Raw genomic sequence first — 23,817 nt, forward strand, 5'->3', positions numbered from 1 at the left:
GGGTGGTTATAATGCATTATTGTTTTCTTTTAAGATGCTAGTAACATTATTTTTAGTACTATCTTTATCTATTGTACTTTGTTATTGGACTTGATCAACCCAATAACCTTGTACATGTGATTTATTTTATAAAAGAGGATATTCATGTAATCCAGAATGCATGATTATTGTCTTCGAATATATGTTGAATATATAATAATGAGTGACTAGATAGTATGAGATATGCATATGTCACGTCTTGACATAGGATGGTACTTTTAAATTTAGTGTTGAAGTTACATGTTAAATATCTATACTAAAGAACTAAAGAAAATAGATCACATAATAATACAATTTGATGAAGTTGAAATATATGAGATTAAGCATTTGAGATATACTAATTAAGAAACATATGTATATATAGTTCTCATAATAATTTCGATTAGCAAAATGTTTCTCTCTTTGTTAATTTAAAATAAAAAGGAGAAAATAATATATTTGATGGAGTATAAACATATAATCTTGGCATATTGAATTATTGATTATGGATTTTTTTGAGTTTTGATGTAGATACATCTCATGCTATCGAAGACAGTAGCTAAATTACAGGAGGAGAAATGTTATGTGACTTTTTCTCCAAGAGAAGATAAAGTTACGAAATAAACCTTTTATATTTAAAAAGGGAGATAAAAATAAAGGATATTATAATCCTTTAGCTTAAAGAAAGATTAGTAAACAATGTTGATGAAAACTCTCTTAAAAGAGAGTATAATGGTATTTATGAAATGTTAAATAAAGGTGACCTTTTCGCAAGGGTGTCATTTATGTGAGACTTGGAAGGGTATGGAGATCACTCATGGAAGAAGATGAAGAAGAAGGTGGTAGCTTGGTAGGCTATGACCATTAGTGAGAAGGGGCACACATTGTGTGCTCAACTCGGGGTACAGCGTACACCCAGGAGTGTCCTGGCTAGGGTTGTGTTTTCCATGCTGTGAAGGCATGCAGGGTTCTGTGAAAGAACCATGGATTCTATGTAAGAACCGATTTCCTCCGTGGGGTGCTATAGCCATAAAGGACCCAAGCCCACTAGAATCTTCTTAGAGTGAGAATGACCATTCCAAGTGCTCAAGATTACGATATTGAGAAGGTTTTATATATGATTTGATGATAATATGGTTGAGTTATGTTGCTATGCTATTTTATTGTCCTAACAATTGACCCTATAATTCTTATTAGATTATTACATGTCATAGTCACTTCGTCTATTTACATCTAATTCAATATTGTCACATCTTATAATTGATCTTAACTTTAATATTTAATCTATTAATTTTATTGCAATTACTTAATTAAGTCTTGGAGAAAAGTGCAATTACAAGGAGGAATTTTTGAAGCCCCTATACATCTTTTTCTTTGACGATTTTATTGACCCTCTTCACAACTTTCTTACCAAGCATTCAAAGATTCCTAGTGAATCCCTGATTAATAGCAATGTCAAGATTAAAATTCCAACTTGGTTCATGTAATTGTTAGGCCATAAAAGGGATTTTGAGGCTGCATTACTTGGGTGAACATGGTGGTTGCTAGGATGATGAGATAAATATGGTAAATGACTTAAGTAGTAAGACATATGATTTGGGTTCAAAACCCAATACCTTATTTTTTTATTAACATATTGTTGTGAGCTTTTCACACATCGCCCCATTGCTAACGGCGACACCCTCTTTTCTAGCTTGTTGCGTTGTTAGGTTAGGGTTTTGGCTGCTTAGTGCGCAATTTTGTGTTTCCCGTGCCCGAGTCTCAGAGTTTTGATCATGCCTAGTGCCGTCTAGAGTTTTTGAGGTTATAGGATCAAGTTGCAAACGTTGATATTTTAATGATCCTAAATTTTGTCTAAGTGTTGACCTTTTGAGCGTTAACGTGTTTTAAAACACACGCATCAGTGATTTTAAAGTGCCAAGGTATTCCCAGACCTTTTGGAGTTGTTTTCTCGCTCCTAAGGTATTATTTAAATTGATTTCGCACTTTAACCCGATAATTTCCTAGCGTTTCACTCAATTTTTTGGAAAATCTGCCTAAGTCCAGTCAAGATGTTGTGACCATTTCACACATCGCCCCATCGCAAATGGGGACCCCCTCTTTTTGCTTGTTTTTCGCTCGTTTTCGCTTTCGTTTTTAGGGTTTTGTTAGTTAGTTAGTTGTCTGGATTTAGGGCCAAGCCTTAGGGTTTTAAATTTTGCCTTTTCAAGCCAAAATCCAGTCGTTTTTTGAGAGCTTTGAGCTTCTTTTCTAGAATGCAAATTTTGAATGCAATGATTTCGCCAAAATGGTCTAATTTTCAATTGGAATGTTCATGCAGAGCTTAAATTTGTCTAAGTGTTGACAGTCAATGTGAATTTTTGTCCGATTGAATATTTTGACCAAATTTTGACTTTTTTGATTTTTGATCCTGGGCATTGGAATTGATTGGTTTTCGCCTCGTGAAGTGTTAAAATGTGAAAAATCATGTTATTTTGGCCTGTAGGAGCAAAATCGCTCCTGTCCCTCAGTGAAGGACGGGAGCTCATTTTCAAATATCTCATCGTCCTTGCAGAGTCCAGACAAATTTCGAGTTGGAAGTGATGGAGAACGGCAAATTCTTTCCATTGAATATAAATTGAAGATTTTCGTGAGCACAGAAATGCCTCCAGGGGGAAAATCGCTCCTGTCCCTCAGTGAAGGACCGAAGCTACAATTCAAATTTCGCCTTGTCCTTGCAAGATTTCGAAAACTTAATGATTTGAGGACGTCCAAGGGAAGATGCTTTGCCAAATGAATATAATTTGATATGCAAAAACGAAGGAGAATGGCCTATATTGACCAAATCGCTCCTGTCCCTCTCCAAGGGACCAGGGCGAGGTACCTTGTGGCTCTCGTCCCTCTCCCAGGGACCAGAGCGATTTCCTTCATTATGCAAAATCCAGACAAAGGTCAAGGCAAGTTTACGTTCAAAAACAAGGGAAAACATGAGATAAATGCGTTGAATATAAATTGAAGATTGTTGGGACGTCCATAACGGTGTTAAATGCCTAGTTCGCTCCTGTCCCTCAGGAAGGGACCAGAGCGATTTTTGATATAATTGCCTTTTTTGCAAAGTTACAAACAATGTCAAGGCATGAACGAATAGAGTGAAGAAGGACGAGTCCGTTGAATATAAACTTGGAACCTGGCAAAGTGAGATGAAGGCCACAAGGGGAGGATCGCTCCTGTCCCTCTCCAAGGGACCAGGGCGATACAATGGTGATGATACTTCCTACGCAAGTTCAAGGTCGTTCCTCCAAAGTTCAAGGTCGACACAAGTCAAGACAAGGTGGCGAGGGACGTTTCAAGGCATTTTCAATCGAACACAAGCATCAAGGTCGTCGCATTGAAGGGATTTGCACTCTAAGACCCAGGATCGCTCCTGTCCCTCAGGAAGGGACCAGAGCGATATTTCCATTAAGGCATCGATTTCAAAAGACAAGCAAGTGTTAAGCTACCAAGAGGATCGAAAGGACGTCATTACACGCATTGAAGATAATTGCAAGTTGATAAAAACAAGAACAAGCTCACAATGTTGAACTTCGCTCCTGTCCCTCAGGAAGGGACCAGAGCGATATTGAGTGTATTGATCAATTCATGCAAAATCACGTTGAGTCAAAGTTTTTTCAAGGTCACACGAGGTTCAAGACATCTTTTTAAAGTGATATTCAAGGGTTTTTAACGTCCAAATGTTATTAATCAAGCTAAGGAGTCTATATCGCTCTTGTCCTTTGGACAAGGACCAAGGCGATTATTGCAAAAACACTCATACTTCTTCAAAGGCAAGTCAAGGCGAGGATGGACGAGGTAAAAAGACATTTTTTCGAAGACGATAAACGATGAACCATGGTCAAATGTTACCAACTTGAGCTCAAAAACGGAGAAAAGACATGGATCGCTCCTGTCCCTCTCCAAGGGACAAGGGCGATGTTAGGCAAAACACATGATATTCTTTGAAAATCACGTTAAGATAAGGACGCACAAGGTTTTAAATGGCATTTGGAAGATGATACAAGGAAAGGATCGTATCAAAATGGAGAATTTCAAGCAAAAACCTTAGGATCGCTCCTGTCCCTCTCCAAGGGACCAGGGCGATAATGGTCATGAGATGCACTTGTTCGCACAAGAAAGAAATTCAAGCTTGAAGGACCCAACAAACATCGCAAAATCAACGTGGAGATGAGGACCTTGGACGTAAAAATTGCAAGAGTCATGACAAAGTTGATGGATCGCTCCTGTCCTTTGGACAAGGACCAGGGCGATATGCACTTAAAAGACACCCATATGCGCACACAAGGCGATCAAATTTGAAGGACCATCAAGTTGATCGATTTTCAACATGGAGATGAAGGAGTTGAACGTGAAAAATGCAAAATCAAGACCAAAATCATGGATCGCTCCTGTCCCTCTCCAAGGGACCAGAGCGATGAGGTACGTCCCTTTATTTTCATATTTTTGGTGCCAAATTAAACAATTCAAATTTCCTTAAATGCTAAATCGATTTAAAATTTGAAAATCTTATTTATTTAGCATTTAATATGGCGTTAAACATTTATTAATTATTTTGCCTTTATTAGAATCGAAATTTGCAAATTAAAAAACGTAAGGCATTTAATAATTAATTAATTAATTAATAAAAAATCGATTTGAGCGCTCAATTAGGCAGGTCGGCCTTGTTATTTTATTGCAAATCATTTAAAAAATGGTTTTATTTTTATCAAGTCGGCCTAAGGGGTGAAGGATGAGCGCGCTATATATAAGGGGTGAGAGATTTCATTTTTCACATAATCATTTTTACCTTCCTTCATGCGAATTGAGGAAAGCAAAGGTGGTGCAAAGTGTGCTTGAAGGGTGGAGTGCGAATTGCGTTGAAGACCAAAGGTGGTGCGAGTTTCATTCATCCAAGGGTGGCGCTTAGTTATCAAAAGGTGGTGCGAATTTGAAGACCACACCAAAGGCGAACTTGGGGATCCATCTAAGACCACGTCGAAGGTGCGAAACTTGGAGATTTGTTTGTGCGAACTTGAAGATCCATTTGAGACCACGTCAAAGGCGATAATTGAAGATCACGTTCTCTCCAGAGGTGGCGAAGTCAATTTTGAGGAGATCATATTGAAGATTACTTTATACCTCAATTTTGCCTAGGCAAATTTTGTTTTTGCATTCTAGAGTTAGCTCTCTATCGAGGTATGGCGATTTATTGTTATTGCTTTATTCATTCATCATCATATTTCAAATTTTGAAATTTTGAATTTTGAATCTCTTGGCTCAATCGTTGTTTTTTAGGAAATGATAACTCTAGAGACTTATCATGAGGTTTCCTAAAAACTTTTCTCTCTTATTTACGCTATTTATTGCAAAATCTATTTCTTATAATGAAATGTTGTGTAGGTATGGCGACCCCGAAGGCAGGAGCATCCACCAGCCGCTCAGCTCTCATGAAAGAAGATCAGAAGACCGAAGAAGTGGAGACCAAGATCGTGTCAAAGTGGAGCAACATTGGAGATACAAACTTGGGGAACTTTAGCACGAAGAAGTTCCGAGAGGTCCCTTACATCAGCAAGCCATCACCTGTCGCCCGGAGAATAATAGAGAGTGGCATCATCAAGGCGGCCGGTTTTCCTCCAGCTATTCAGTGCCACGAATTGATGATCGAGTGTGCCCGTCATTACAATCCACAGTCCAGGACAATTGTGTCCAATGAGGGAAACACTTTGGCGTACCTTTCAGAGGAAGCCATAAGTGAAGCCTTCCATCTTCCAGAGCACAGGGACATGATATATAAGAGCATTGAAGGAGCCAGATCAGTGTACGATGATGATCCAGATGCTTGCCTAAGCATAATCAACAAGAACTGGCTACTCAAGAGTCGTCCCCGTCTGAGCAAAGTACCGAACACACCACACAGGATTGATTTCCAGGAGGAGTACAGAGATTTGATTACCATGCTCAACAGAGTTACAGGAGCACCTCATGCCTTCTATTTTGAGAAATGGATGTTTTACTTCATCCAGGTGATTGTTCAAGGAAAGGGTACGATACATTGGGCTAGGATAATTAGCCATTGCTTAGACGTACAGTTGAGAAGACTCAGGGCTACTAAGTCCTTCCACATGAGTTCATACGTCATCTATGCCTTAATCAGGAGCGTTGAGTACGCAGGACTACCTCACAGAGGAGTGATTGGAAGAGGACCCGGCGAGGTCAGAGCTTGTGAATCCTATACCTACTTGCATCATCCACCAGGGAAGAACTACAAATTAGTCAATGATACTTTCACGATGAACATCACAAGGACGTTGCAAGGAGGGATTCACAACAGATTATCTCAGGATGCCCAGGAATTCATCAAGAGGTACGGTGCTTGGTTCATTCAGTTTCCCAAGTTCACTTACATTAGAGTGCATGGATGTCCTTTACCTCCATACATGTTGCCGAGGTACCCGACAGACAGAATTGTGTTACTTGAAGTAACAAGGCAGTTGGCAGCATATGTGAAGGCATTCAGACACAGACATCAGAATGGAGTTCAGGTACCTATTATTTTGGGTAATTCAGTTGAGGTATGTCCTAATGTCTTAGCCATGGATGACGCAGAGAAGGAGTTAGCCTTGTATTCTTTTTCATCTTTTGCTTGGAGAGAGAGCTTTGATCCATATGGACATTTAGAAGAGAAGGTCGGTAGAAGATTTAGACATGAGCACCAAATTGAAGATTTTATGATGAACCTCCTAGATGATCTTGAAGTGAAACGTAAGATACATTCTAGATTGCCTTTGGATTTCATCAGGAAATGCAGGATTTACAGAGTGGCCGACCAAGCTCAGGACAATGGCAGGCACATCCAGTCTTCATATGATAGAGAAAGTAAAACAATTAGTTTGAATTGGAATGAGCCCGAGGCCGTGGATTTAGATGATTTGATGGCACCAGTCTTGTCTTGTACTCGCAGATGGGTAGACGTTCAGCATCAGAAGTTGAGAGAACAGGGCATAGCTATGTCTTTTACTTTGGAAGAGAAACCAGCCGAAGGTGGAGCCAGTGTTAGTGAAGGCAATCCTAATCCTAGGAATTCAGGTGAAGGTAACCTTCGATGTGCCAGTGAGGGCAATCTCCATTCGAGAGGTTCGAAGAGAAAGGAAAGATCAGAAAAGAAAGAGTCTTCCAAGAAAAAGCAAGGTGCCAACAAAGATCAAACACCAGGTACTTCTTCCAGACCAGAGGATAGAACAGTTCGAGTGGAAGAGTCCATGGAATCGATGGTACAGAATGATAGACAGGAGGAAGGACAGGCACAGCATGTTTCATCCGATGGATCTCTCCAAGACTATGATTTAGAAGAAGATAACGAAGTAACATCTCCTCCCAGACAAGAAGAAATAGTACATAAAGAAATTCAAGTTCAAGAGACAAGATCGAATATCCCAGATTGGTTGAAGGAAAGATTGACTAAGGTGATCGTAATTGAGGACGAGGACAGTGCAATTGATTTAGAGAGCCTCGTGGGACGTTCACATATGACAACAGAGAAGAAGAAGGCTACAAAGATGTCCAAGATGATTCGAGATGAGACTGGATCTAGAAAACTGCAGATAGCTACACCAGCGGCAGATAAATATGAGGGTGAGATCCTAGCAGAGGATTATGATATACAGACTTTTGAGTTAGGACCATCCACAGCAGAGCAGACTTTAGATGATGCCACCGACACATTTGAAGCATTAAAGGACAAGCTTAGAGAAGAAGTGGAAAAGAATAGAAAGCTTGAGAAAGAGGTCGGTGCATGGAGGACATATTTCAGTCACATCAATGAACCTTTGGGACGTCAGGATCCAGTTAGATCACCATTGCAGGCATTGCCCCTTCAATCGATCAATGAAGCAGAAAGATTCAGGAACCTGGTCCAGCGTACATGTAGTTGGATGGATAGATCTCACACGGTGGCCATTGAGTTTGTTACAAGGATGTCGAAGATCACCCATCAGGCTATCCAAGTTCTTGAGATTATTCACAGATTGATGGCAACAGTAGCTGCGTTTGCCCATACCAAGGACGTTGTCATCCCTGTCTTGAAAGTAATAAGACACACATCCAGAAGAATTTTAACGCAGGAGAGGATCTTAGAAGGTGATTCTCACAGTTTGTTTCAGTGGTCAACCTTACTCCATATAAAGAGTGTTCTCTTCGAGGACATCAGTGTTAGATGTGGTCAAGTTGAGGAGGTGATCAATCCGATCCAGGACAGAGTATTTGAGGTACTTCGTACCATTCTTGGCAGAAGGATCGAGGTCGAGACAGATGTGGATTTACAAGAATTTGAGGATAGAATCAAGATAATCTTTCGCAAGGACGCAGATGTTACAGATGAGCAGTATGATCAGATGTATGCCACCATGCTCCTGATTGATAGAACAAAGGAACTTGAACCTACTTGGGACACAGCTCTTCTAGATGCATTTGATCAAGTTATCCACTTAGAAGAGAGTATCAAGAATCTTCCCGAGATTCCAAGCACAGAAATCGAAGGAATCGTGACAAAATTCATTGCATATGCTAAGAAAGAGAATTGCAAAGGGAATAAGATTCTAGATGAAAGGTTGTTACAGATGACATGACATCCTATTTCTCATTGGTTGATACCTCCTAGATTTTTGTGCCAAATTTAATATTTGGCTATGTATTTAATATTGTTCAGTAAAAAGGTCATTTGTAACAAACCCTAATTAGGGTTTAGGTGTCATGATCTTGTCCGTTGATTTACTTTCAATCTGGACCTTTCATTGTAACTGGGGATGCTATTTATACCCCCATTTTTCATTTCATTTGGTAATAGTATAATAGTGAATAGTGTAAGAGATAATAGTTGATGTAATAGAGAGATTAGAGTTAGAAGCAATTTTTATTTTGTAGCAAGATTGAGTCTTGAAGAGAGAAATTCAAGCAATTGTTGTATATGATGACTTGGAAATCAATAAAATATTGAAGTTATGGTGTTTTGTTGCAAATTTCTTAAGTTATCTTCATGGTTGTTGGATGTACTTGAATCACACTCAATCAAAGTAGTTTGCTAATTTGAAAGACTAAGTGTGAGATTTGATATTTGGTAGGGTTCGCAATCCAAACCACTAGCTTCTTGCTGATTGTAGGAACGCCTTGCGTGGTCGACTGGAAAACACTTTGCGTCCTTAACCTTCAAGCATTTTCGTATCTAGGATATGTACCTTCATAGTAGTGTCCTTGGTCTTTGATGCATTGAACACCATTATTACCTTAGAAGATCGCACTAATTTCAATTGAGTTGTTACCTTATGGCAAAATTGAAGTTGGTTGAGTCTTGCCAAATCTCATTCACGCTAAGTCATTCATAGGGTTAGGTTAGATTAGACTTCCTTAAACCCTGTCCTTTTGCCATTTTTTGAAAGTTCCTTTTAGATTAGTAAAATCTTCGAGCCTTTGGAATCCGTAAGACGCCTTGGAGGAAACAGCAAATCACATCATACCACTAAAAAAGCTTGTCCACACGTGGAGACCCCACTAAAAGAACCTTGGAGTCCATCTAACTGATCCTTTTCGCAGATCTTCAGCAGTTAGAGACTATTTTCTCAAGAGAGGATAAGATGCCTGTCGGTATTTTATTCTGTGTATGATTGTGTACAAAATACACGTCAACAAGGTATTATTTAAATTGATTTCGCACTTTAACTCGATAATTTCCTAGCGTTTCACTCAATTTTTTGGAAAATCTGCCTAAGTCCAATCAAATTTTGAAGTTTCTAAGTGATTTTGAGTGGTTAAAATACCAAATTCCTAAGGTAAATCCATATTCCAAGGGTTAGAAGGTCAAAATCCATGCTAGAGGTGCTTTTCCCCTCATTTTCCAGACTACCTGTTGACGTGTTTTTTATGCACATAACATTTCAGAATAAAATACCAAGGTATTTTACCCTCTCTTGAACAAAATCACTTCAGATGCTAAGAATGAGATCAACTAAAATGATTCCAAGGTTTCTACATGTTAGGTCTTGACGACTGGGTAACTCAATGGTCGATGTGAATTGTTGTGTTCACTTGGGGACTTACGCAAATGTTTGGATTATCATGAATGATGCGGAGTCGGTGTGCTGACAACTTAAGATTTATCAATATGGCTCTGGATTTACTTCTTACTAAAAAATGGGCAAAAGGAATAGCGTTCAGGAAATCTATTCTAAGCCTAGGAATGTAGGAAATGATGAACAGATCTAGTGGCATCAAACTAGGCGAGGTCTCACAAACAGGTATTGACACAAGCTTAGTGCAATCGTCTAAGGTATACTTAAAGATTTTCAGGCTATCACCATCAAACATTGACACCATCCAAGTTGATGCTTGTCAAAGGACGCGTAATAGTTGAAGTTAAGCTTACTCAAATTTCCACTTGACCACACAAGGTGCGCTTACCAGCGGCAAGAGGCTAGTGGTATGGATTAAGGATTCCACACAAATGAATTCAAAAAATCTTCCACTCAATCTAACATACATGAAAATAAATTCTAATCTGACTTGGAGTAATTCAGAACGATGAATGCAAATACAACACTTGAAGAGAAAAATCACCAACAATTGAACAATGACTATGATTCAAATAGCTGCAGCATATACCAACAATTCTACAAAAACTCTCTTACAAAAAAGAGACAAGGAGGCAAATATAGAGTCTCTTACAAAATGGATGGCCAAGATTGATCCAAGATCAACGGCTGAGATCATGCCAACAAAACCCTAGAATTGCCCTAATTAGGGTTTACATCAAAAATGGCGCCACCTACATATGGCCCAATGAAAAGATACCTAGTCATCAAATAACGAATCTTCTAGAAGATTCCTCCCTGCATCTCTCTCTCTCCTAACATACTCCAAGAATCTAGCCAATACTGAATCTAACTCCTCCATGGAAATGCTAGGCAAGGTATCCTGTTGTAAATCAATCACGTCCAGTAAATCCGAGCAAGCATCCAAAGTGTTCTCCCATTCTGGCATGAGCTTCTGCGAACTATGAACATGAATCAACAAAGAGACCAAGTCATCTATCTGACTCTTCTTCAAAGAGTCCAACTGGCAAAAATACATAAATTTCATCTTGTCTCTTAATTTGGCTAAGTTTAAACCACTAGCATCACTAACATCAACACCCAATAATTCCTCAATCGAGGCAAGGATCTTCATCTGAATGTCCTGAATCAATCCCTCCATCTCCATACAACTCGACTAGGCGTTCTCATAAGTTGATTTCTTCACAGCGAATGAACAATACCAGCCATGGAAATCGTATCTGTCTCCACTGTGCATAATGTTCTCGCTGACCAAGGTGGAATTAGGAATCTTCTTCAAAGCCTGGAAGCGTGGAATAGTCTTCTCTTGAATAGGCCGGAATTCTTCCCAAACTCCCTCCAAATACTAGATTCTGAATACAAGCCCTGTTGTCTTATCATATGCATGGACAAACTGAGTAAGGAAATTATCTACCTTCTTTCTTGTATTCTCAATCCACTTTTCCAGCTCCGAGAGTGTACCTCTCGCTGCCTCATAGTGTGAATGTATTCCATGGTCAACTGCAATAGGGGATATGAGGGTGGGATTTTCACGCCTTATCCCTGCAATATATTCTCTAAGTCTGATATTCTCTTCTCTGTAGCTTTCCTTCTCCGCAATCTCTCTATCTAACCTTGCATTGATTGCCTTGAGGTTTTCACCAACCTCTTGAAATTCTTGCTTTTTGGATGTACGACCAAGTGCAACTGAAGTGATTTGGAAATCCATAGGAGTAGCAATGTCTGTTGTCACGCCTGCAATAGGAACAGCAATCTACGCAATACGCATTCCCCTCTCATCTCTAGCTATGTGCGACAAAATCTCCGCTCTCTTGGGTTCTTTCTCCTTAACACTCCTAGCTACATAGTCATGAATGTCGTCAATAGGTTGTACCTCTATCATTTGTTTACTTTTCTCCATACTTCTCATCAGCCATTCAAGAATAGCGGCCATCTCCATACCATCATCAAGACATATTTCTCGATCAAGTCCTCTCAATGCCAAGATAACATCATCATCATCATCAGGATTATTCTTGGTCCAATCGTATACCTCATTTCCCAAACTAACTTCCAAAAGGGCAGTAGAGGATCCCGGCTGATCATCATTCTCATTTGGAGATGCAGATGTCGTTGTGGCATATAACTCCTAAGTATTCCCTGGTAGTATCACTGTGTTGGAACACTGTTGAGTCTCCTTGTTATGCTCTATTACTTCAATCACTTTGATTGATGAGACAATCAGAGGTGGTGAAAGAATGACAGGTGGAGGAATGATAATCTTTTCTTTCTTCTTCACCTCCTCAATCTTCTTTCCTCTGGCCTTGACTTCTCCTGGCGTGTTCTTCCTTCTCTTGGGAGCTTGACTCTCTTCGTCTACATGAATCCTAACATCACTGATAATCCTTTGATCATCCTCGGAAGTAGACTCTTCCGGCTTCATCCTTTCATAAGTGAAGGAAACACCCATATCAACTAACTTATTCATCTGTATATCTACCCATGCACAGGAAAAACTCAAGACCTCTCTCATCAATACATTCAGGTCAATCTCTTCTGACTCTGACCAATTTGGCAATAGGATTGCCTTCTTCATTTCACTCTCATACTGTGGATGCGGATGATCTTTGTTATCTAACACTTGATCAGGAATGAGGAAAAGTCCACCCTTTCTCATGAAATCCAATGACATTCTAGACCACATTCTTCTCTGCACTGCTTGCTCGTCCATCAGGTTGGCTCAATAATCCTCTATGTCTACTTTGTGGATGAACTTCTCTCCCCTGATCCTTCCTACTTTCTTGTCGAGATCATTTTTCTCTTTTCTTATGTAGCAAATCGATAGAATGCAAGCTCCTCACTCGCAGTGCTAGCGGCTATGGTAGACTGGCAAACCACTGATGTCTTCCCAACTGAAATAGGCAATGTCATGCTTGTCCTATGCTTCTCACTTTGAATAACATCGAACTCTAGAAGCTGTCTCACCACTTCCAACAAGATCATTATGTCGATCGGATACCTAGGAAGTCTGTAGGGTTCAGGTTGAAACCCATGAATCCTAAGGTACGTGAAAGTGGGAAATTGAATATACCATGATCCATATTTCTCTATTAACTCCGTTGCCTCCTTGGACAATCTTATGTGGATTCCGCCTTGGAGCATCCGTGTGATGTACATAGTGAATGCATCATTCACTCTCTTATAGTCTTCAATTCTATACAAGCTCAACTGGGGGTAGCATTCATGACTCCTGAATTGTCCTTGCCCATTCCCGACTTCACCTTTGCATATCAATCCTCTGTATGAAATGAACTGTGCAAGCAAGTATACCAGGTAAGAAGTCACGGCGAATGACTTGGACCACTCTACATTCCGCAACTGAAAGTTCAGATTGTCACTTATAATCTTAGACCAATTTACTAACATTCCTCTAAGACAATCCTGGATGAAGTAGAACATCCATCCATCGAATATTGCTCCCTACGGCATCCCCATCACTCTGTTGAGTAGGAATATTAAATCGCTATACTCCTCCTTGAAGTCTACGCACATGAGTGTCTTGGGAGCCTTGGAATGATGAGACCTAGGCTCAATCATCCACTCTTTGTTTATCAAATTCTTGCATACACCCATCTTCTTCATGTATCTTTTTGTATATCCATCTTTGGTCACATCCTTCATCTCCGTTCCGCGTGGAATTCCGAACACCTCAGCAAGGTAGGCAATGACAACACCCTTAGGAGTTTTGATCATTTGCGTGAGCGGATCATAACACCGTGCACACTCCAGGATAAGCTCATTGCATTGTATGGACTCTGGAAATCTAGCGGCATGAAAAATACCACTCTTCATAATGTTCGCATATGCTGGGGAAGGAACTTGATCTCCAACTCCGAACATCCGCTGTTGCATCTGGTCGAAGTCTAGGAAATGCATGTTTGTATCTGTGATCTCCTTCCATCTGGATGAAATCTTGAGCTCTGGATAGAATCCACTCTCCAGCATCTTTAGTAGTTCTTTCCTCTCCTTAAATCCAGACTTCAACATCGCACCTGTACGAAGCTTGAAGTTAGACTTAGGAAAATAAATAATGCTCTTGATAAAATTCCTGACTTTCTAAAGGTTTTAGTTAATTAGAGCATAAAGTCAGGAGAATAATCCATACTCTTTGTGGATTTTGACAATTAGATTCAATGTATGACAACACTAGGGCATGGAAACCCTCTATGAAATTCATTAATACCTCCTTATGCTTAGAAAATATGCAAGCTAAAATGCAAAGGAGTATACCAGATCAATGATGACTAAGGAAAGGTGTGAAAGGTTGTGTTTTCACACAAAGTATGTCTGAAGACACCTTCCGCAGTCAACAATGGAGGTCAACAAATTTGAAGACACCCTGAAAATCAGACTTTTAAAACATGTTGCAATCCTTCAAAAATATGCATAACTTGATAAAAATCAGTTTTGATGATGAAAGCAATCATATCCAGGAATGTGAGTGTGGCTGGTAAAAAATAAATTTTTGAGGACAAGTCTGAAAATTAATTACTTCAGACTTACCAGTGCCTTGCAAAGTAGTTAAAAATCCCTGAAAAATGATGGAAAGTAGCTAAGGAATCAGCTCCAAGAAATCGCCAAAGTGGTTAGGTGGCTGGAAATGAAAATTTCTGAGAACTGCCTACAATGGAGTTTTCAGACCTACAACAAGGATAAAATGGTCTAAAAAATGCACTAAAACTCCACAAAACTCCTCCAAATACAAATCGCATAAGTTGGAATTGGCTGGGTAATGAAAATGGAAGTCTGAAAATTAATGTGCAGCCAATTAATGTTTTGGTAATGCTTTAAGTAGCAAGAAATAGGCTGTTGGCTCAAAAGTCAATACCTTTTTTCCTCATGTATATATATATTTGGAAAAGCACACATATTTTTGACATTTCTCTTATGCTAAGAAAACTATATGAGATAGGAATAAAATTTAAATAAAACATTGAGTCAAAACCAGACCAAACAAGTCATAAAACAGCTCACTAGTCAACATGAACTTGCTGTATAAACTTACCATGTTTATCTAGCTTAGAATAGTTCATCTCAAGATATCACAAAAGCAATCTCACACCATTCAAATACCAACACATATAATTATAAATCCCTACATATCATAACCACTTTCAGCAAAAATCCAGTCATCTCCAGTGCCCAGTGAAAGGCAAAGGCCCTTCTATTTGCCAGCTTCACTCCAGTTGTACAATTGTTAAGACTCATTTTGATGGCCAAAGTTGCCAACAAACTCCAAACTCCTCTTCAGGGCATCCCACTTCTGCATGTATATTTTTTTGACTTACATATTGAACAGCAAAAGTGTTTCAGTTTATATCTTGACAAAAGAATATATGTTTTGATTTAGTGTAGTGAGAAGAGAGTATATATCCTGCTACGTATCTTGAAAAGTTTGATAATTCTAACTAAAGAATCTTATTTTTTATTACAATTGAGCTATACAAGAACGGTGCAGGTAGTTTATGGCATGCTAACTTTAAATTGAGTGATGAGGAAACACATCTACACTCATATATGTTTTGAATATTGTTTAGATTTTAGACTTAGGGTCCTAGGGGCATAAATAAGGGGACTGTAAACAATAACAAACCAGCTATATAGATCACATCAATAATAATGTTTAGATGAATGAAGGATTATATTGTTTGTGTAATGTCCCCTTTTTGGGATGATATGGTTTATATTTGGATTAACCTATTATTGGCCCTCGTAAGCTAAGACCGACGGTTAGAGGGTCCCAGTTGGCAGTGCAGGAGGCTTATTCCCATTCCGGAGATCAGAAGTGTTCAGTATTGCTCTTTGTTTGGTTCAGTTTGGCACACTTACTATTTATAGTAAGTGACTATTTCAAAAAAGTCAGGGTTACTATTTATAGCAGGGCACCTAAACAGGCTATGATTGCAATACACAGTTGGTTTGATTAGATAATGAGGGACTTACTATTTATAGTAAGTCAGTGGTTGTTTGAGAAGGACCCTTACTATTTTTAGTAAGGCAGTTGGATGCACAGTGGTTGACTCCCTGGTTCAGACGGAATCTAGAAATAATGATTATTTGTGCAGTTATGTTATTTAATTATTAATAAAGTAATTACTTTATTAAATAAGTGCAATTATAGTATGAGGTATTAAAAATCACTTTATGTGCAATGGGGGTATGACCCTCAATTAAGTGACTTAAAGTGCAATTAATCATTTTTTATATTTGAGGCCTATTTATTGATGCATTTGATAAAGTCAAAGAATAAATATAAAATATCATTTTAAATGATATTAATGTGCATCTAATAGTTCAAGACTTGGGCGCACACTTATGAGGATATTGAATAAAGTTATTATGCAAACACTAAAGTGGATTTAAATGCTATTAAGGAAATTGAGGTTATAAAAGGACTCAAAAAGCAAATGTTTATTCATTCTGGATGATATTTGACTTATGCCTTTGGAGTTCTTGCTTGGAGAAGGAACCAGCTAGGGCTTCAGCCATATTTGATCATTGGGAACGAAAAACTCTCATTGATTCCAGCTTTCAGAGGTTGTGGAAAATCAACTGAAGATTGCTTTAAGGGGTGGCTACATACAGTGGTCATATTTGAGCTTAATTGGTGACGACTTGAAGATTTTGGACGAGGGTTTGAGCATGTGTCGAAGGTTTATCAGCTGCAGATCCTAAATATATTATTGCGGCAATTATAAATCAGATCACAAGCATTTGTTACCAGAAAACAGTTCCAGCAGCCTAGGCGTGTCAATTGGAGGCCAAAACCCCTTCTCTTCTAGTGGTCAGCTCATCACCATTTGGAATACCCAGCATTGTTAAGGCATTACATACACTTTCGAAGTGGAGAATACAAGTATAGCAGCAAAAACGTCATCATCAGGTTTCTTTATATTGCTATTATGATTTCTGAATTCAATGGCATATTTTGTAATCATTGGGACTTGTAAAAAATTAATAAAGGTTTATATGCTGCTGCTGTGATTCAATTACCAGCCTATTTTGCATGATTAATTCCTAGTTGCTGTAGGTGCATGTTGGTTAATTAGAATGCATGGAAAGTGTTTGATATAATGCCAACTAGCTGTACAAGTTAATTTCAGTCACTTATATGCATGTGAAAGATCAAGAGCAGTTAGCACATCATTTCTATTACATTAATAACCCATCTTGCATCATTGGAAGCATTCAAAAAACATCATTTGCAGCATACTAACTCATAGCAAGGAATACCGAAGCCCAAATTAACAGGATCAGACATTGTGTGCAAAGTGTTTGACGATATTCCTTGAGCCTCTAATCAGCAAATTTGGATCAGAGCTAGCAAGGGATATTACAGTTTGTAATTTGTCTATTGTCAGTAAGGAAACCCTCAATCAGAATTCTATTAATTATTAAATTTTCTATTTTATTTATTGATATATTTGGAAATATAATAGACAATTAGAACATTAGGGAAAAGAAAAAAAATGAAATGAAGTTAAAAAAATCATTCCATAAATGCATTACATCATGACAAAATAAACGAGAAGCAGCAAATACTTTAAGCTATCTAGGCATGTATATCTTCTTACCTATAAAGACAAAAACGGGTAGATAATAATCCACGAATCTGCATTTTCAAAACATTTCCCTTGTGGTTAACTGTTCTTGATGTTGCATCTCCAAGCAATGACTCACTTTCACCGTCTATATCTTCAAAGGACTTTTCATTGGATACATGTTCGAGAGATGCAGCTTCATCCTCACCCTCATCTACACAAATCATGGATAATCAACCACAGATGAGAAATATGAAACTATCAATTACCATATATACAACTCAAAAAGTCAAACAAAAGAAATGCATTAAGCGGTTCCAAAAAAGCTAACAATTAAAATCTTCCTTCATTGCTTTCTTTCTGAATCAGAATACAATAAAGAAAAAATTTGAAAAGCGAGTAATCTATGTCAATCTTTTTCTTTTGAATAATCATTAGCTCTAACCCCACCAAGAATGAGAAGTATAAAAGCATTAATACAATGTTAGAATTTTAGTATGCCTTTGAAGGTATAGGAATCTGACAGTCGGAAAAAATTATGTTCACACAGAGAAATAAACATGAACCATTCAACACACAATGTTCTTCATGAGGCAAGATAAACAACTTAAGTCATGGTACAATATTAATGCTTCCACATGCATCTGCCAGGCTGTAAATAAAAGCTTTATCAAAGCTGAATAAAATAAAAGATTCCAGTTGTAGAGTTATTTTTCAGCAACTGAACTTGACAAATTTTTCATATAAAAAAATTAAGCTGCATAATTTATTCTCCAAAAATACAGCATTTGAGAAGCACAAAGAATTACAAGGCAAGATCCAGGAACATTTGTCTAGTCCTAATATACTAAAAGGTCAATCAAAAAGGTCTGGTAGTTGCAAAATCGCCCAACAACAACTCCTACAAAGCACACTAGTCCTGATAAGAGCTAATCCCAAAAATCCTAAGTTATCAGTTTGGGTTCGGGTACACGAACCCGGTTCATGGGTTCGGGCAAAAATAATTTTGAACTTTGGGTTTGTGGGTCTGGTTCGTCCGTACACACACACACACACACACACACACATACAAAAATTTAAAGAAATATACAAAATTATAAAACTAAATGCATTTGATAGTATGATATTTCATCATTGATCAATACCAAATGCCAATTGATAGTTCAGAATTGAATTGGAAGATGGAACAATGCAGAATGGCAGAAGAAAAACAGCAAAGGGCTAAATATAGCAAAAATCATCTGGTTCAGGTGCAGGGACCAGAACCAGTGAACCCGGTAACATAGCAAAAATCAAGTTAGATTAGTGCATACTATAGACACGTACTTGACTGAAAACAAGTGCTAAATATATTATTAATTAATTATAACAAACAATACATGGTATCAACACAAAGATGCCAAAGTAACACAAAGATGCCAAGGTAACACAACAAAAAATCATGGCCACAAAAATCAATCAGTTCTCATACTTGCATCCACCTGCCCCCTCCAAATTAATCAGTGTCCCCATCGACATTAATGACTTTTAAGCAAATCAGAGATACTATTGTGTAGTATTATTCAGATTTTTTTTGTGATATTTTTCACTAAGTAAAGTATTTCCATACTCAAATAATTATAATGAGGACCATTTTCATAACTTTGGTCACGTTGACAAAATTCTACACCAAGGCAATAATGTAGGAGACCTAAATCAATCGTGTTAAAAGCATTACAAAAATCTGGTTTTACTTGTAGAATAGCAATAGACCCAATAATCATGATGGCAAGATCATCAACATAAATAATAAGTATCACAATGTCATCACCATCGCTTTTAACATTAAATTCAAATCAAAAATACTCCTTTTGAATCCAAAATTGTGTAGATGATAGCCTATACTCCATACATTAATTTAATCAATCTACAAACCAAATGTTCACGACCATATGCCTGAAAACCTTCACAATGTACCATATACACTTTTTCATCCAAATTTCCAATTAGGAAGGCACTCTTGACATTCTTCTAACAAGATTTCCCTCCAAAGTAAGTTAAAATAGTAAAAAACAACCAAAAAGTTACAATCTTCACAATAGGAGCAAATGTATCCTTGTAATCTATTCCCTCCTATTGTGAGAATCCTTTCGCAACATGCTAAGCATTGTAGCTATCCAAAGTACCATCAACCTTACATTTGAACTTGTAGACCCATTTACATCCAATAGGTTGTTTCCCTAGAAGTAATTTCACCAATCTCCAAGAATTGTTCTACATCAAGGTATCATATTCTATTTGCATGGCATCCTCCCACTCAAGTTTGCCTTATGCTTCAAAATATCTCTATAGTTTAGGTGCTTGGAAATGATCAAAAGAGAGAGAAAAATGCACATGCCCTAAATTGAATTCCTTACCAGTCCTCTTAGGTTGTGCACCTAATTGAGGTATTTCATCCACCCACACAACCCAAAAAGTAGATAAAAACCACTCAAGCTCATTAGGACTGAATCTGGCAATGCCAAATTTTGCTCAAGTACCAACCCGTTTGTGCATTTTGGCCTCATTTTACCCATCACATATAACAAATCTTCGTATGGGTCTCCATTTGTAGAAATTTCCTAACTATTGTTCTTTGTCATACCCCATGTTTTAGCGTCTACAAAGATCCAAGAAAATTCAAAGTGTGGGGTATTTTCAAATCATTCCTATAAGTTAGAGCAATTTGTTCAACTTTTAGAGTTTCCCTTCCTAGCATGCCTTTCAAAGTTTTCCTTCTTGGTATGTCTTTCCTCCCAACTCCACCTATTACTTTGTCCCTATCAAGGTTTCAAATTCTCCCGTCAAAGCATACCTTCTAATTCCATCTATTCCCCACCTTCATCCCCTTTTCCCATTGAGATTTCGAAGTTTTCCTTCCTACATCCATTTCCTCTAAGCCCTGCCTGTTCCCTTCCCCTTGTCAATGTTTTGGACTTTATTCTAACAACATGCCTTTTCATCTAAACCTCAACTCTCCAATCCTCATACTAAGTTACCTTTTGGAGCTAGAGTTTTGGCCATTCTTAATTGAGGTACCTTTTCCTTGGTATCCTTGAACCATGATTCCCAACGTTTTTCATCATGTATCACATCAACATCACTAGTTTGGACTTATTTTTATTTGCATGCCTTAAGCGATGAAATCTAAGCTACCCCGATCTCTAGCTCCTCGACATTGGTATTGGTCATAGTTCACAAACTCTAGGAGTATCCGCAAGTTGTTTAGCCATGCAATTTTTTGTTGTTTTAACTAACCAAGTTGCAAAGCTGACTTTTGAATGAAAACTCGTCAAGTATTTTGGCGAGTACTCAACAAAACTCAGCAAGTCCAACCTATTTACTAAATGACAAAGGTAAAACGTGGGTAGATTATATCAAATTTTAAAACCAATATGTCATCTAACTACTGATTGATCTTTTTTTCTAGGGTGCTTGCAAAAACTTTGGCAATCAAGGAGAACATTATTTACCTATTGTTTTTAAGGGATAGATTCATCTTCAAATATTGATTTTAGAATTCAATATTCTACACTTTCTCATATCCTTACACATAGGATTATTGCTGAAGCATCTAACAAAGATTTGTTTTTAACTTAAGAAAATCCTCTCAAACCATCCCAACACAAAAACTTTAAAATCATATCGTATAAATAGAAATTCCTTCTAGGCTTACAATAATTCCACATCCATATTTCACGGAATAGAAAGCTCAGATTTATAAGAATATTATTAACTATAGACTAGAGGATACCACATACCTGTAAGCGGTACCCAGACAAAAAGAAAATTAATGATGAAAATAATAAAATGAATTAAATTCTCAAGGAAACCAATAGACGGTCACATTGAAAAACACCTTGGAAAGAAGCGATTTGTAAAGAGTGTAACATAATTAAGTACACCTTTTAACTTTCCACCAAATTATAATATTATGCACAACCATATATCTACTTGCAGTGAAAAGCTAGTACATAAAGTAATAATAGACATAATTTTCCCACAATCTATTGTAAGGAGGAGACGAGCTTCTGGATATAACTGCACATTAGTTTGTTACATCAACTAGTACACAGTTATATCCAGAAGCGCTCCTTAATATATGAAGTCTTATAACAAGACAGTCAAAGAACACATCGATATTGATACGAAACCTGGACACTAATCATTTAAACAAGTATATGCATTTTGGTAGGTCCTTGGAAAGAAGGTTCGAGGGCATCAAAACTCATTTTATCTACATATCACACTATAAGTGCCTTGCATTGCATCGACAATGTCAAGTTGGCTTTATACACAAATGTCATTTCATGCAATTAAACTTGTATACAACAAAACAGTTTTCCATCTATCAATTAATATTCTTACTTATATTGAACATATCTTTTCTCCTAAATATGAGTTTAGTTACAACCTATATTGTCTCTAAACTATGGCATAATTATTTGATATACATTTTATGAAACTAACATTGCACTGCACTAACACTTGGTATTATAGACAAATGATATATCAATTGATAGAGATGGACAAAGACGTGATATTTATATCTTGCAGATCCATCTTTGCAAGGAGGATAAACCTTCTCAGATAAATATGTAAAATTGTCCTACAAAACTATCATCACATGGGTAAAAATTGTGACATGTTCATTTCTATTGCTCAAGTTTCTATTTAAGCCTTTCTTAAAAGTTCGGCATCTGTCTCACCGTGTTCTGAAAGCTTTGTGGATTGATTTCTCAATGTAGCCAGTATGAAAAGCGATTTTCAAGATAGTAAATAGTGGTCTTTTGAAGCCATGAATCACATTCCATTTGCTTGAGCAAAATACAATGCACCCACTAAATATAAACTCATGAAACATATCATTACCTTGGAATTTCATAAAGATTTCTTCCAGAGTAGTTGCTTCAAGATCTCCTCCATCGACTCCAAGTTCGGCAGAATTCCTAATAAGCAATTGATTTCAATAGTCAATAACTTGTTTAAACAACAAAATACAGAACACTGTAGAGAGAAGCTTCACATCCTTAACAATTGCATCTTGGCCATTTCACGTTAAAGAACTTATAAGACAAAACAATATATAACAGCAACAAGTTATTAGCCTATTCAAAACTGGTATAAATACAAGAATCAAATGAAATGTAATCTTCTCTGCCTTTCCCAATTAATAATCATGCAACTGAAGTATTGATAAATAAGATATAAACAAGAAAGGTTGTGACATTACTCACTATGTCCTGCATAGCCAGTGGCATAACAGGGCACACTGAAGTTAACAAATAAAAAATACTACATGCTAAACCCACTAGAGAACGAAAGCTAAGATGTCCACTTTCATAGCATCTCTTCACTATCAAGGCTACAGTTTGTAAGGTATATCATTGCTGCAAAGCTAAAAAACAAATTATACACTTAAATATAACAACAAACCTTCAAAGAACAAACACATCTAAACAGATCCTACAGTTGTACACTTCACCATCAAGACAAATCATCAATAAAGATGATCACAAATGCATTCATCAGTACAGCTGCAAAGTATAATAAGGGTTTACATATGTTCATCCAGATGTTGAGTGCCATCACTGTGAATTTGGTAGATCCCTTTCTTGAGTCATAAGGAAAATCATGGTAAACTTCAAAGCCAATGGACCAACGCTGGCTCCCGATAGTAATGAAAGTTCTGGTGATCCATTTTTGTTGTTATTGGTGTTGTTGTGGTCACCCATTGTTTGATTACATGGTTCTTTGTCCATGACAAAGAAACAAAAAAATCTTCAATAAGCTTATTGGTGAAGAACCTTGCATGTGGATAGCTGATTTAAAGTTTTAAAGACAGCATAATGAAATCTACTTCCCTCCATGATCCAGTGTAGACCTTATCTGCTTGAAAGGAAATGCTTTAAAAAGAGGCAGCCAGAATAAAAAAGTTCAAGAATTCATGTCCCATAGTATGCACCACAAAGTTACTAGTGTTTTAATTTGCCTCTTCTCAGAAAACACAAAATGGAACAACATACAAGGATAAACTTCTTTTCAAATTTGGCGGGGAAGCTCCTCGGAAAGATAAATTAAGTATAACT

General features: G+C 37.5%; 1 protein-coding gene across 9 annotated transcripts in view; it reads right to left on the bottom strand.

The window, feature by feature from the left end:
* Positions 1-23,817, bottom strand: part of LOC131027665 (uncharacterized) — a 300,093-nt gene that overhangs the window by 137,506 nt on the left and 138,770 nt on the right. For all 9 annotated transcript variants that reach the window (XR_009102519.2, XM_057957732.2, XM_057957733.2 and 6 more), the window contains 2 exons: positions 22,601-22,677; positions 17,744-17,924 (listed from right to left, as the gene is read on the bottom strand). Coding sequence is in view for 8 of the 9 variants with exons in the window: in XM_057957732.2 (XP_057813715.1) it covers positions 17,744-17,924; positions 22,601-22,677 (258 nt within the window). In the remaining variant the exon portion in view is untranslated. The remainder of the gene's footprint in view (positions 1-17,743; positions 17,925-22,600; positions 22,678-23,817) is intronic.

The sequence above is a fragment of the Cryptomeria japonica genome, chromosome 8, assembly GCF_030272615.1.
Source record: "Cryptomeria japonica chromosome 8, Sugi_1.0, whole genome shotgun sequence".
Lineage (NCBI taxonomy): Eukaryota > Viridiplantae > Streptophyta > Pinopsida > Cupressales > Cupressaceae > Cryptomeria > Cryptomeria japonica.